The sequence below is a fragment of the Miscanthus floridulus genome, chromosome 11, assembly GCF_019320115.1.
Source record: "Miscanthus floridulus cultivar M001 chromosome 11, ASM1932011v1, whole genome shotgun sequence".
NCBI classification, from domain to species: Eukaryota; Viridiplantae; Streptophyta; class Magnoliopsida; order Poales; family Poaceae; genus Miscanthus; species Miscanthus floridulus.
Genome location: NC_089590.1, coordinates 1,831,166 through 1,846,399, shown reverse-complemented (window position 1 = coordinate 1,846,399; position 15,234 = coordinate 1,831,166). Strand labels below are relative to the sequence as shown.

General features: G+C 47.9%; 2 protein-coding genes across 2 annotated transcripts; one reads left to right on the top strand and one right to left on the bottom strand.

The window, feature by feature from the left end:
* Positions 1 to 736: 736 nt before the first annotated feature.
* LOC136493167 (21 kDa protein-like) lies at positions 737 to 2,040 on the top strand. Its single transcript, XM_066489218.1, has one exon. It carries the CDS (start codon positions 1,200 to 1,202, stop codon positions 1,827 to 1,829), a length of 630 nt encoding a protein of 209 aa, XP_066345315.1. The 5' UTR covers positions 737 to 1,199; the 3' UTR covers positions 1,830 to 2,040.
* A 7,911-nt stretch (positions 2,041 to 9,951) lies between these two features.
* Positions 9,952 to 13,930, bottom strand: LOC136494724 (uncharacterized). The gene is made up of 2 exons (XM_066490907.1): positions 12,969 to 13,930; positions 9,952 to 11,196 (listed from the first exon to the last, which is right to left on the bottom strand). Exons 1-2 carry the CDS (start codon positions 13,629 to 13,631, stop codon positions 10,297 to 10,299), a joined length of 1,563 nt encoding a protein of 520 aa, XP_066347004.1. The 5' UTR covers positions 13,632 to 13,930; the 3' UTR covers positions 9,952 to 10,296.
* Between the last annotated feature and the right edge of the window lie 1,304 nt (positions 13,931 to 15,234).

Below are 15,234 nucleotides of genomic sequence, written 5' to 3'. Positions count from 1 at the left end.
ATTGATTGATTATTTATTACATTGCCCCTCAATCTATATTTATACCCTGATCTAAAGAAACATAACCAAATACAACTAGGACACCAAGTCCATATCTAAGAAAACACGTGACTCTTACATGAATCATACTCTAACAAATATAGAAAAGGAAATCAACTCCTATCTATTTTCCTGTCCGCCTCAATTACGATGGAAATCTCACCGACCTTCTTTCCATCGGCATACTTCCTGTTTCATCGGCAGTAGTCTTCAAGCCTTCCTTCATCGGCATCGACAATAACATCTCCAACCTTATCGGCAACGCCCGAGTCTAAATCAACCTTTCCATCGATCACCATCATTCATCGGCAACCATCTTTACAAGCTGATTTTCATCGGCTATCAGCGTATACAGTAACTTTCCTCCTGCCGATTAGCCCACTCTGATCATTTTGACACGTGCAAAAAAACGGTGTCAACAATCACCCACAGAAAAATAAAAGATTCCAGTAGTGTAATCTGGACATGTTTCAGTAGCATCGCCGATGTTGCAGCACCAATATTGTAAATGTTTCAATAGTAATTCGAGCATGTTTCATTAGTACATTGCCGACGTTGCAGCGGTGGGCCCCAACGGTGTCCGTGCCGAAGCCAACATCCTCTACGCGCCGTCGCCGTCGCCCCCACCCGTCCTCTGTGTTGTCGCCGCACGCCTACCCCACCCTCTGTGTATTGTTGCCGCCCTCTCCCTCCCATTCAATTCTCTGCGCCGTTGTCGTGTCCTATCTTGCCCTCTGCGCATCATCGCCCAGTTCCATGTGGCGCCGCCTTCTGCGTGCTGCAGAGCTCCGCGTCGCCGGCGAGCTCCATTTTGCCGCCGAGATCCACTCCGTCCCGAAACGTGTGCACTCCTATCCTCTGCGCACCGCTGCCGCGCCCCACCCATCCTCTCCGTCACCGCCGGACCCGAGTGAAACAGAGCAGCCGCGGTAGTCGTTCCGTTTTCGTTAATAAGAGGGGGTTGTCTACGGAATTTGTGGGTCGAGGGTGGTCAAATTCCATCGCTTCCGGTTCCTCCAGGTCGTCGGTGCGTGGCGTTTCCATTACGGTTGGGTTGGCAGCAGGCACTTATTACCCAGGCAGCACCAGCGCACGCCAAGAAATTGAAAAGCAACCAACCAACGAGTAGTAAGACAGGGAAAGCACAGCATAGCACAGAGATGAGGCTCCCGCGCCGCCGCCACCTTGTCCTGCTCGCCCGCCTCGTGGTCCTCCTCGTCGTCGCCGCCTCCGCGTCGACGGATTCCGCCGCGGCGGTGTCCCCGGGCATGGCGGTGGACTTCGTGCGGCGGTCGTGCCTGTCGACGGAGTACCCACGCGTGTGCGAGAGCACGCTGGTGCCCTGCGCGGCGGGCGTGGGGCGCAGCCCGCGGCGGCTGGCGCGGGCGGCGCTGGTGGTGGGCGCCGACCGCGCGCGCAACTGCTCCGCCTACATCCACGGCGCCGACAGCGGCAGCGGCGGGGCGATGAAGGACTGCGCGGAGCTGGCGCGCGACGCGGAGGAGCGGCTGCGGCAGTCCGCGGCGGAGATGGAGCGGATGGGCCGCGCCGGCACGCCGCGCTTCGCCTGGTCCCTCAGCAACGTCCAGACCTGGGCCAGCGCCGCGCTCACAGATACCTCCACCTGCCTCGACTCCCTCGCGCAGCACCAGGCCCGCGGCGGTGGCAAGGACAGCGACGACGCCGTCAGGGTGAAGAGGAGGGTGGTGGCCGTCGCGCAGGCCACCAGCAACGCGCTCGTGCTCGTCAACAGGCTCCAGCCGGCGCCGCACCGGCAGAGGCTCCTGTGACTCTCGTAGCTGGAGCTAGCTACGGAAATCGTTGGTGATTCCTCGTCCTCCTCCATGTCGGATCTATCATATCCGCTGCATCTTCTCCTTCACCAATCGCCATGTATGTAGCATGTATGGACTACGGATTGGTCAGCTTCCTCGATTTTGTGGTTCTTGTTTGTCCGTCAGCTGTAACTATGCAACTGGGACTAGTGAGTGTTCAGGATTCTTCTTATGCTTAACTAAAATAACCAAAGCTGTGATTAGATTAGCCTAATAAATACGGCAACGTATCACGTGCAAACTAACTAACTAACCTGTATAAACTTAAAAACTATCTGTCAGGACCACTAGATGCTGATGCGATGAATGGAACGAGAGGTGGTATTTTTTTGCGCTTAAGTCCCCCACCCATCATCTTTTTTTTTTTGCGTTTAAGCCCTCTCACCTCATCCATTGGATTAGCATCGAGTGCTCATAATGGATAGTTTTCAAGTTTACACAGGTTAGTTAGTTTGCACTTGCCAATAAATACAACATCCCATCACAAAGTTAAGCTAAACATAGGAAGGGACGCAAAACTGAAACAAACCAGTGTTACAGTGCAGTGCTGCTCTGTTCTTCCACGTACGGCATGATGGGTTGGGGTCTTGATTGACAGTAGGAAAAGCATAGCTCTGTTCTTCTTCTTAACTGCTAAGGTAAGCTCAACATAGCAAGGGATGGAACAAACCAGTGTAGTGCTGCTCTGTTCTTCTTTTTAACTGCTATATACACGATGGGTTGGGTTTTGATTGGCAAGTCGGAATAACCCTTGCACCGTATATTTGTTTAATTTGCTGGTTTTAATGACGAACCGATGTACGTTGTGGGTAACTCTGCAGTCCTGTCACCTCACCACGATGTCAACTAACTGCAGCAAATTAAAGAGGAATTGGAATTAGCACATCGAAAAGAGTGAGGCCAAATTGGAGAAGGCTGCTTTCAAGTAGTCTTTCTTAAAGTAAAGAGCTAGGCCTTTATGCATCCATCAAAGGAATGCTCTCTTGTCAAGTTATGTGCTTTCTTATCTTGGTACCAGCACAATGATGTTTTAAATTCCTTTCCATATTTCGCTTGAGTGGCCTTTTCGGTTTCTTTGATTCGTTTCTCATTTCCTGTTGGTCCCGAGACCAAAAGAAAATGAAATAAAGAGTACTACTGATCTTTTATAGTACTATCGGATTTGTGCAAGTAAGCTAGTTTAATTTTGATCAAGTTTATGGTAAGCAGTATTAACATTTTTGTCTGTGAACTATTAAGAAAATAGATTTCATAACTAATTTAATGATTTTTATTTTGTATTATAAATGTTATGGCATTCCCAACCTACAAAATAGGGTTGTTCGTGGTTTCTATGTTCATTAATTAAGGGCTCAATTAAACAAATGATGATGTGGTATTGAAATTAACAAAGAGAGATGAGAAAATGATTTCTTAGATAAGAAACTATATCTACACGATAACCAAGATACAAATAGATGTAACCGATAGATAGATAGATAGATAGATAGATAGATAGATAGATAATAGAGGGATAAGATGTGATTGGACAAAAAATAATTTTAAAGAAGCTACCCATTAAAAATATGGTTTCTATGTATAGGGCCTACATGATTTAAGAGACTTAGAAACTTGTTGAGTTTTCTAGCACTGAGACTGCTCTCTTAATATTGTTTTTATAATGTCAGTTTTGACTCCTTAAAAAAGTGAGAATTACATCCTTTTATAGATAAAAAGATTATTATAAGAAGTGAAGAGGGGTAAACAATTAAATTAAGATTAAATACTGCCATAGAACACGGTACATGCATATATGCGTGGACCATCATCAATCAATCAGTCGTCCTATACACATGGAGCTCTGCCGAATACAGTTGTTGTTAACGTATGGTATGGCTAAGAGCAAGGATAGTAACCCAGCCGGCAGCCGGCTAAATATAATGCCAGGTGTGTTAACACCTTCACTAGTATAATGGCTTGGCTTTATCGGTGTGCCTGGGTACATGTGCATGACATGCAAAGAGCAGGCGCACAACGAATGAGATTCTTCGGTACAAAGCAAAACGCCAGTTTTCCGGTCACCGTCGGCTGGGAGCAGGCGTTTTTTATCTCGTGGGACGTGCTCAGCCGGGCGGTAAGCAAAGCACCAGCTCACGTCTCTCTCTTTCATTGTCTCTCATCCATGAAGGATTTTTCTGACGTGGACTCGTATACAGCCCGCTTATGTGGCTTTATTATACTTGCTCTTATGGGCGTGGTTGGTTGCGAGTCAGAGCACGCCACCGCCTACGCCTATTTGGCTGTCACACTCAAAAACAACTATGAAAAGATGTGGCCGTCGGCCGTTACAGTTATTTGACCAATCAAACATGTTACTTTTTTTTTTCTGTGGCGCCGACGTAGCATCGAACCAAACACGGCCTATATTTGGTATTCACCATATATTCTTTTCCTGCCGCTCGCACATGCATGCATGTCCACTCGTCCTCTCCCATCCGCTCACTCCGACTCGATTGCCTCGTCTGATCCCGTGCGCTCACACCCACGCGACCCGAGCCTGTCCACGTGACCCTTCGCATGCGACATGCGACATGCTCTCCAGCCTCGTCCGCTCGCTCGCCTGCTGTTGTTGTATCTTTTTTTGGTTTGCCCGATCACCGATAGGGATGGAGTCGCCCACCGCATTTCGACCTTGCGCGTACTAGGGCATCGGCGTTGACTTCACCGTCATCTACATCGACTGTGCGCCTTGGCCAAGGCTTGCCATGGCGAAGGGACGCCTTCCTAAGTTGCTTCTCGGTCATTCAGCCGGCACATCTATATATATCGTCGGTTCATTATCACCACCACAGATCGGGACGCCTCCGGTGACTTCTTCGATCGTCGCTGCACCTCGCACGTACTCGGTCCATAGAACTAACTATGCGCGATCCACCGGCTCCTGTGACGTCCATCACCGAGTTCTACACGCATCTTCTCCGAGCAACAGGGCTGCTGGCTTGTTGTTGTGTCGCCTCGTTAGGCCACAGCACCGCCGCCCGTGTTAGCTTCGCCGTTGCATCTACATCGCCGTCCCCTGTGCATCGGCGACTGTGCTGCGCAATCTCTGCCACGCCATGTGTCTGCACAAGGTCTTTGTCCTGCTGATCGGGTCTTCGAAATCGAGCCGCCGCTACCCACGCCGTCGCTGAGCCCTGCTCGTCGGCCGCCCCTCGAATCGCCGCTGAGCCTACTTACCGATGCACCCGTTCCCGCACTGCTTCTTCTTCGTCCAGCACAACCACGTCATCAGCGTCGTCATCTCGTTCCCACCTACTTCGTCTGCTTCGACAACCGCGTGTTGCGCCTTCTACCCCACTGCTCCGCGCGCCGCAACCGTCGTCGAGACCTTCTCTGCTGGTCCCTCAGACGCTAATGCATGGTTAGGGCCCTCTACCTTGTACGTCTGGTATTGGCAACACCGGTGCGTGCGTTCGTCCCTGACGTGTTGCCGGGTCTGGCAAACCCAGCCACGCCTCGGCTCAGGCGGCTTGACTGCATCGACTTCGGCATCGACCCTCCCGTTCCCACCCCGTCCGCCTCGATTGCGTCGTCACCTTTCTTCTACGTCCACGACTGCCTTGACTGCGTCGACTTCGGCATCGCCTCCTCCCATGACGACTGCCTCCACGCGTCTCCATCATCATCCTGGTGCCTCTTGTGCGCCTGCAGCTCCATCGACACGACAACCCGACAACAACTACGTGGACCTCGGCTACCTCCAGCACGGGCTTCTTCGAACACAGCAATTGCACCCTTCAGCTCGGCTACCTCGACATCGGCACCGAGGGCTATCATCTGCATGAGTCCTTGCCGGTTTTCTCTCTAGTCCCAGCGTCTACACTGCGCCAAGTTGTGACTGCGGGAGGGTGTTCGTTGACTTCTTCTCCAGTCTCACCGTCTGCAGCGCTCCCACTGTGACCACGGGGGCAGTGCCGGCCCTAAGGGGTGGGCAGGAGGTGCGACGACCGAGGCCCCTCGCGGGATGGGGGCCCAAGCCCAAGTATATAATACTCCATACCTTTTAGCTATAGTCCATTAAGATTTAAGATTAATGTGAAGATGCAGCGGTCTATCAGCAAAAGGAGTCGTCGGCCTCTTTCTTTCCGTGAGGCAAGGAGCCGAGCCGCCAACACCCGCACACGCGCACATAGCGATCGTGAGTCGCGACTTTCGGACTTTTGGCGAGACGGGAGACTGCGAGAGACGTAGCGTCGATCACCAGTTCACCACGCGATCACCAGCGTAGATCACCGAGACACCGATGCTCGAGTTCTAGTCTTCCAGAAGCCAGACGACGGCGTTCCAGACGACGACGGCGACCAGGCAGCTGAAGCAGGGCTCGACGAAGACGACGACATCTGATCTTGGTTATTGCCTTCTGTTCTTTTGTGATTTGTGAATCTTGGTTCTGAATAAGTTCATATCCAAATTGTCTGGGCCCTAGGTTTTTTTTTCTTGTTCATTTTTTGTCTAGTACTTTGTACTCATATAGTTATGCTTTTCTTGTAATTTAGGTCAGGTGTTAGAATTTTAGAATGTTACCTAAGAAACATTTGTCGAGAGGGGCTATCGCGACAAATTCGTTAGAGGGCCCTCAAAATCCTAGGACCGGCACTGCACCGGGAATGTTAGACTATATTTGGTATTCACCATAGATAGACTAGTTCTCAGCCATTGGCTCCTACCTATAACCATATGACTAAGTTAGTGATCCCCTAGCATGTAGGCATGCAAGTGCTTCGGCACTCTATATGTACCGGCCTAGGGTCACAATGCAACACCATCCGTCCATTCGTACCATTGTTCATGTTCTTTCAAGTATTGCTTGCTTGTCGCAGGGCCACGACACTCCGATCCATGAGTTATGCGTCTGTATACAGATGCATTTGCCTTGCAAGCAAGAAGCAGGTGCAGTGCAGCCCTGTTGGTGGTGGCCAGTTGGTTCCCTGCATTGATTTCGATCGACTCCATCCCGGCCGAATTCCAGATGAATCCAGGCCGCCGCGCGCTGCAGATCAGGAACAGCCGTCACTGTGGACTGTGGGGCAATTTGCTGTCGAACCACAGTCGCAGCAGATGTTCTTAAGAGTAGGTATAATAACGTATGTGCCGGCGAGACGAACTCCGTGTCATCAAAAATCTTGCCGCGCTAGGAGAGAGAAGGTTGAGCGGGCGCTTATCTTGTCGCCGGCTGAAACACAAAGTAGGAGAGGAAAAAACAGTCTAGCAGCCGGATGCAGGCTAGGAGCTAGCTGAATTATTAAACTTGCTCTAAGCCGTAGCCTAGGTTTGGTTTAAGCCGCCGTCGCTCGCATCTCTTCTGTTACATGTCCCTTTCCTCGATTCATTACCCCCAAATTAATTCGCATAGTGGCACACTGGCGTCGTCAGTGTGTACACATGATGGATTAATTAATTCTCTGTCCTCCGCTGCCGGGCGATAGCGATATCACATAATAGTAGTAGGTCCTCCCCTTTAATTTGCTTGTCGCCGGAGGAGGACCATGCAGTTTCATGCATGCCACTTGTCGCCGGTCGGGTCAATAGGATGGGAACGCGAATGGATCTGATCTGATCCAGCACACACGCATGGGAATGGGAGAGCCCGCCCAGTACGTCCTTTGTGTTGTGCCCCCATCAACCATCCACAACCAATTATTTTCCACCGGTCCAAAACGTTAGGATAGGAACCCACCATTTTCGCAGTAATCGAAAGAGAATAGTTCCTCCCTCGCTTGCATTCCAAATGGAGTCAAGGCTGCTGACTTGGGTCAGCACAGCCTCCGATCCTCAGCTGCTTGGAAACATCATCAGCTACTGAATTCCATCCATCTATCTATCTATCTATATGTCTGATTTAGTATGATTAAAAAGATAATAATAAAACACTAAGAACTTTTCTCTTTCATTCGATATCATCGTTGATTCATCCACATGTCACTACACATTCTACAACCAGTGTCGGTGGCATTTAAAGGGAGGGAGAGGCCCGGCAGCGGAGGAGTCGACGCTGCCCGTGTCCGCAGCCCCTCAGAAGAACGACGCGGGGGCCTTCGACTTCGAACCAAAGTTTATGGGCCCCCGGACGATATGTGCATGTGCTCGATGGGCTTCAGGTCCAACCATCTGAAACCAAGTTTGTTTGCTTGTTCTTCTGTGTTTTCCTGCAACTTTGCGGCTGCTTTGTTTGTCTAGTATTAAACTCTTGGAAATACTCAAACTCTGGCGGTGTGTGTAATATAGATTTCTTTTCATTTTTAATCCTTTTTAATTTCTATTTTTGAAATGAAAGATAATTAACAATGAAAAAAAATCCGTAATACTTATGGTCTGATACCTTTTCTAAAAGGTCTGAAGTCAGAATAATCTTTCATTATCTAAAAAAAAAAGTAACCGCTTCCTAGTCATCTTCAATTGCAAAAAACCGTATTCAACATCTGGCATGCTACACGTTTGTCCGTCAGTTTCTCGTGAATTGCGGTTTTGGAAAAACCTGTTCATAGCTTGTTCTTCACAAATCATTTTTTTTTATCATGATCGTTATTCCAAGAATTGTCAACAACTGATTTAATATGTATCTATGTTGTAATGGAAAGTTCTGAATGAAGCAGGCAATGCTGCATACACGTAGTGAACTAAAGCAAACAAATCACATTCGTTACAACGAATCGGATATCAGCCAACCGGTATATAGTTCTACAGCCAACTCTGCTTTTGCATGAAAACCACACAGCTAAATTGTTAAACATTCCTTTTAATTAAATTAGGGAAGCAAAAACTTTAAGTCTATGTACAAAGAGGTAATTTGCCCTCCTAGGTGACACAGCAGGCCAAGAAGTTAATACACTCCCTTTAAGCTCTAACCTCCCCCTGTTCTGGCCCACTTATATTGCCAGATGCCTTCCCTAACTCTAGAAGCAACCTGTATCGCTGACTCTGTAGCACTGTTGAAGATTGTCTGTTTTTCTCCTACCATATGTTCCATAAGGTGTAGATGACCATTCCGTTGAAGCGTTTTTTTTTTTGTGTGTGTGTCTCTGGTCACCTTGCGTGCAGCCGCCTCCCACCACGTGGCAATGTGTGTAGGGGCTGACTGGGAGTGGATCTATTGTGCATCGAAATGTTCCCATGACAACACTTGCGCCCAGACCGCCTTAGCAAAAGGGCATAAGAGCAAGCCGGTTTCTAGATGTCCATCGCACAGCACGCAGAGCTTCTAGTGAGGCCATCCACGTTTTTGCAAATTGTCCGCCGTTAGGATCTTTTCTTTAACGAGTATCAAGCAAAAACTTTGCATTTGTTCTCCACGTGGGCTTTCCAAATGTGTTTGCTGTGGAATGTTCCATAGGAGCTGCTGAACTGGATTCAGTATGTTGAACGGGTGGAGTGGATTCTGAGCCAGAGGGAGACGAACTCTTCGATGTGGGTAGCAGTGGTGATCTTACCCATGAGGGCGCGTATCCAAGTGTTGTTTTGAAGTTCTTGCCGGACCGTTCTGTTTTTTTCTTCTGACGGAACAAGTTAGGCGCCAAATATCTGGGGGGCTCCCCCTCAAACTAGGGCCCTGTTTAGTTCCACCAAATTCCCAACTTTGACACTATGCAAAAAGAAGATTCCCTGTCACATCAAACTTGCGGTACATGCATGGAGTACTAAATGTTGACGAAATCAAAAATTAATTGCACAGTTTGGTTGTACTTTACGAGACGAACGTTATGAGCCTAATTAGTCAACGATTGGACAATTATTACCAAATAAAAACAAAACGACACTGTAGCTACAGTGCGTTCGACGGCGCCGGATCGGCAGAACTAAACGTGGCCTAGCTGTTGTGCCAGAAGTGGGCTTTTTGGCCGCCACTGATTGTAACTGTGGTGGATGCATTGAAGAGTACTCTATCGCCCTCATTGCAAGGGAGCTCCGAACCCACGGAGTCATCCGTCGATTCTTGCCAAAGCCAACGAAGATGCAGAGCTCTTCCAAATCTCTCCAGGTCGAGCACCCCTAAGCCGCCTAGCTCTTTTGGCCTCAAAGCTGACACTGGCCGCCACTTGCGTTTTCGTCTCGTTTTCAGAAGGACCGTCTGATTTTATCTATTTTCTTTCTCGCCCATGCAGCTAGGAAAATACACATCTCGTTTGAAACCTGAATTTTCCAAGGATGCAAATTAGTCAACTCTCTCCACCTCTCTAAATGAGCAAACTGTTGCACTATCTATTAGTAAAAACTACAAATGTACAACATAACCATAATACATGAAAGTAGAATCAGATATATATACCAGATACAATCCCAAAAGGTTTCTGTAACACAGGAATTTTACAGGATACAGTGGGCAGATAGAGAAAATCCAGGGAGACCTGAATTATGTTTATTTATTGAGCAAAATCTCTAGAACAGACTACCACCTGCCGAGCCATTTGGTAATAGAGCCTTGCAAGCTGTCCGACTTACGCACAGCCATAAGTTTCAAAAAATCTGCTGTGACCTGCTTCCACTGCTCTTTCTTTATCTGGTCTTCCAGTTGAAGCCCCTTGCTGCTCTTGTTTCTACCTGCTGTTCGCGTGACCCTGCGAGTCCTAGTCATCTGCTGTGTTGTTTTCTCTACACAAAGGTGTGCACTGCCGTGTCTAGACCTCCAAGATATCTGACATATGGTCGCCCCAGAATTATTGTAAAGATAGTCTATTGCCTTTGGTATCAGCATCTCGTCAAGTTGGTGTGGATGGACATTGACAAGTGAGCGAGGCTGTTTCTCCCCATCAATTGCTTCTGTTGCAGAGCTCTGAATCTCAACTCCAGTAGTACTGGTAAGGTCAACGACGACGCCATCATGTGGGATGAAGAGAACTCCCAGCTTCAGAGGCGGCTGTGCTTGTGCATCCTCTTGAGAAGATGAACTACTGCAGCTCGTGGATGATCCCTGCAGGTTGTTGTACTCGGATACTGAGATGTGACGCTGCAAAAACACTTCACAGACAGGTTCTGGAAATATGTTCGATAGCGTCGATGATGCATCTGCAGTAGTGCTACAAGCAGGCAACTTGTGTTCATAATCATATCCTTTGCAGCACAAAGGATCTGGGCGGAACCACCGGGTCAAAGTGTCGTGAACATTATTCCAGTGAGCATTCCTGACATATGTTGTATTGCATTGAGATGACCAAGAGAAATCCTGTGTAGGGAGCTGAGTAAGCTGCTTCATAACAATCTCAGCAGTAGATTTGAAGTGAGGCGTCACCAGATGCAGACACTTGATTGCAATCCCAATGATGTCGGTACTCTCAGAAAGACGCAGCATTGAAGGACCGGAAACGGCGACCAGAGAGGGTGTGAATGGGAGCCTCAAATTTCTTTCAAAATCTTCGACCACTGTCCCAATATCAATCCCCAAAAAGCATACACGATAGACTTGATGACCACGACCTTAGAGAAGGGTGGATGCTCCATCAGAACACAGCGGGTCACCATAAAACAAACGGAACATAGATTGGAGCCCAAACGAGCAAACTCTCAAAAGAAAACAGCACTACCCCTGCAAATATCGGACATGTCTGGTATTATATCGAACATGTCCGGTATTTTCGGACACGTCCGGTATTTTCAGCAGCAAGCTGACCAAGGGAGAAAAATCCAAAACCCCGTCAAACGGTGTCCAAAAAAACATAAAATTTTTAACCATAGCTCTTAGACACCAAGGGAAGGTCTCCACCAAATTTCAGCTCAAAACTCCAAAGTTAGAAATATCGGACACGTCCTAGATCATATCGGACGCGTCCGGTATGAGCGAGCAGTTTCTCGGGAAAAATCAAATCAAGCCATAACTTGATCAAATCAACTCCAAATGACTTGAAACTTTGCACAAGGGTTCACAATGGAGTAGAAAAGCAACCTCTAAAAGATCATGGCCTGAGACAAACTCTAACTCCGTGAATCGAAGGAATTGAAGAATCCCCCAAACAATAGGTCAAGAACTAAAATTGCCCGGATCTGCGATCTCGTGAGGAATTAGTAGATTTCCTTCGGTGGAAAGCTTCCACTCATGTGATTGATCGATCCAAGGCAACAAGAACGAACCAAAACAATCCCAAAACGAAGAATCGAGAGGGAAAATAAGAGGGGACAAAAGGAGCTCGTGAAGAACACCAAAATCACATCAAGAACACAACTAAATCATGAATCCCGGAGGGCATACGGTGGTTACGGCCACCGATTCCTTCAAAACCAAGTCACAATTTGAGTTGTGGACCTCTCTCATACATGGAAGCAAACTAGAGGAAAAAACCCTAAAGGAGAAAATGAAAACTAGAGGAGGTGAGGGAGATGGGGGCTCACTCATCATATTTAACAGGGCTATTACACATTCCCAGTTTTACCCCTGGATACAAATGAGTTGAACCGCTAAGCCCAAGGGCGTTGTTGTCCAACCCGGTGTAATCTTGATCCGACGACCACCGCGCCTTCTCACCGGTAGCTTCGCTTCGACGCGAACTCCCCGATGCCGCCACGTGCTGTTCGTCCCTCCTCGGAACCTCCGCCCGGGTTTTAAGGCCCAAACCCGTAAACCGTCTATCCGATGGTTTTTAGACCCAAACCATCAAACCGTCCGCGGGTAGCGTACTCCATACGCGTCCCCCGCCATCCGACGCGTGTCACCGCCGTCCTCGACCGGCTGGCCCGCCAAGTCCTCCTGAGCCTCACTCGACTTGCGTGTCCGCCGTCTTGACCCGGTCAACACCGTCACTCCATGTCTTCTTGCACTTGTCGATGTCCCAAGTGTCAGCCACCGCGGCTAGTCACCCGGCCTCTGGGTCCCTCGGTCCAAGCCTCACGTCCGTCCTTCACCGCTCCTGGTCTGTCGGCACAGCACGTTCTCCTTGACCTTCACCTCGCCGTCGACCACCGCATTCGAGCTCCACACCTGCACAACACAAGCCAAAAGACATGTCGCACACATAGCTTTCGTCATGGTAGGGTTAGTCACCACTCAACCCACTTCGTGGATCACATTGACAATCACTCATCACAAAACGAACACACAAGGGTACTTGTCAACCTTGTGTTCGCAAGCATAAACCCTAGGCGAAAGCTGTTGTGAGGCGCCTTGCAGTCTTCATAGATGAATGATAGCATGGCCTCTAGTCCACGCTCCTCGAAGCTCATGGGCCGTATGGCGAAGTAATGGTATTGGCTTCCATGGTGCATCGTTTTGTACTCTACAAATTTGCCTGCGAAAAGGTTGCTAATGAGAGGATCGAAGAACATATATTGCTTTGGTGTTCCGCCAAGCTGCACATATCTCAAGAAATCATCAGCACCCTCTGCAAGCCTCTCGAATCTTTGCACCATGGCCTTGCTTGAGCATTCATCACTGTTGTGATTGATGAAAGAGGAGACCAGTGATTTGGTCGCATGAGCAACGCGTCTAGGAAACGAGTATTCCCTGACCTGCTTTTTGGTCTCTTCGTCTTCCAGAGCACGTTGCTTGCATCCACGCAGCATGTCTTCGCACTCTTGAGCAGCACGCTTCAGCTTCTTTCTCCAACGCAACAGCGGCACGTCAGTGATCTGCCACTTGTTGGATGTGTCAATTGCTGCCTCCATTTTGATGTGCGCCATCTCCAACCTCTCTAACTCACTCTCTTCACCTGAGCCATCCTCGTGTTTGCTGATGATAGCAGAGAAGATCCTGCTAACTGCTTCCCCAACGAGAGCGGAACTGATCGCTTCTGACATCGTTACCAGCTCTGCAAAAACTGTGTCCTGCCCCTGCTCCTGCACAAGAAAAAGAGTAGCAGTATAAGCTTGTGAATAGAAGAGGAAACTGCATGTGCATTATAGTTGCATCTGTGGATGATTAACCTGATCTTGGGGCTGCTGTATGCATGCAGCTGATTTGAACTAATATGTGTTATGCAGTTTCAGATAGAGGGGAGAGAGTAGACCTAAATATAGAGGAAGTAACATGTGACCAAGTCCAATATATGACTAGACTAAGTCATAGATACACAAGGAAAATGTCTCCAGATATATTCAGGTATATTGGCTACTGAATTTCTGCACTTGGATATGATCAGAAGATATTTATTCCAGTCAACTACAATGTGGAAACATCCAAGTTGCATTTATGGTCTCCAATATTCAACTTGGATGAGGAAATACTCAGCCTGTTCGCTTGTTGGTTCCAGCCAGGGCTTATCAGCCAGTCAACAATGTTTTTCTCTCACAACAAACCAGCAACAGCCGGGCTTATCAGCCCAGAAACCAACCAGCGAACATGCCGACTGAAAATTGACCAATCAACTAGTTGGTCTATGGCACTATGCACAAGCATGACACTCATGTTGAAAAGAAGAGAACTGAAAGGAACTCCATTGTTTTCAGTTACCATCACTACAACTTGTAGAATAATTTTGCCTGTTCCATGACGATAGACTGAAGCCAGAACTTATATCCATTATCTAAGAAAAACAACTTGCCGGCAATGGAGTAGTCATCAGGTTTAATCGGAGGGACTATTATCATGATGTGGACTGGTGAGACTGTTTACATGTCCTGACAGCTAGGCACAGCAAAGCAGTTCAAATGCCAGTTAACACTTAACAGAGAATATGGGTTTATATTATTGTAACAACCTTCTTGAATGGTGATTCAGCTCAAATTCAAACTCAATTCTAAGGTCTTCATAAGAAAGCCTGAAGCAGATAAAGGATAAAATATTATTAAGAGCAGAGATAACAGTACGTCAAATTCCAAGAAAAAAAAGACCATAAAAAAATTCCAAGCCAGCACTCATGCTTCTTTAAGGTTCTGTTTGTAGCTTTTATTCATTATTCTTCACAGTCATCGACTACACAGTGGCGCACACATGACTTCACGGTCAAACTCCAAGCCACCACTCATGGCTTCGCGGTCAAATTCACACAGCATGTATTCGCACCCTTGGCGCACCTACTCTTCACAGTCAAATTCACTCATGGTTCGTTCTGAGAGCTACACTCTGGTACACCTACTCTTCACAGTAGTCATCGACTCATTTGGAAGGATGGATGCCGCTCAAAGTCAAGTTCTCCCTATGGCTCGATTTTAATCGTCAGCATTGGACCATGGACAGGAGGCAAAGACATGGTCTTGAAATTACTTGCACTTGTCCTCTGTGTGATCAAGAGGTTGAGATGTGTGACCATCTTTTCGTTTCTTGATCTGAGAAGTATGTGAGAATGTGGTTTCAAGTTGAGTTGCGCTTGTAGATGTAGTATGGCAGTCATAATAAAATCAGTTGCAGCCCTTGAAAGTTGAAAAGATCTTCATACCAAGGAGTCAAGGCAAGTAACTCAAA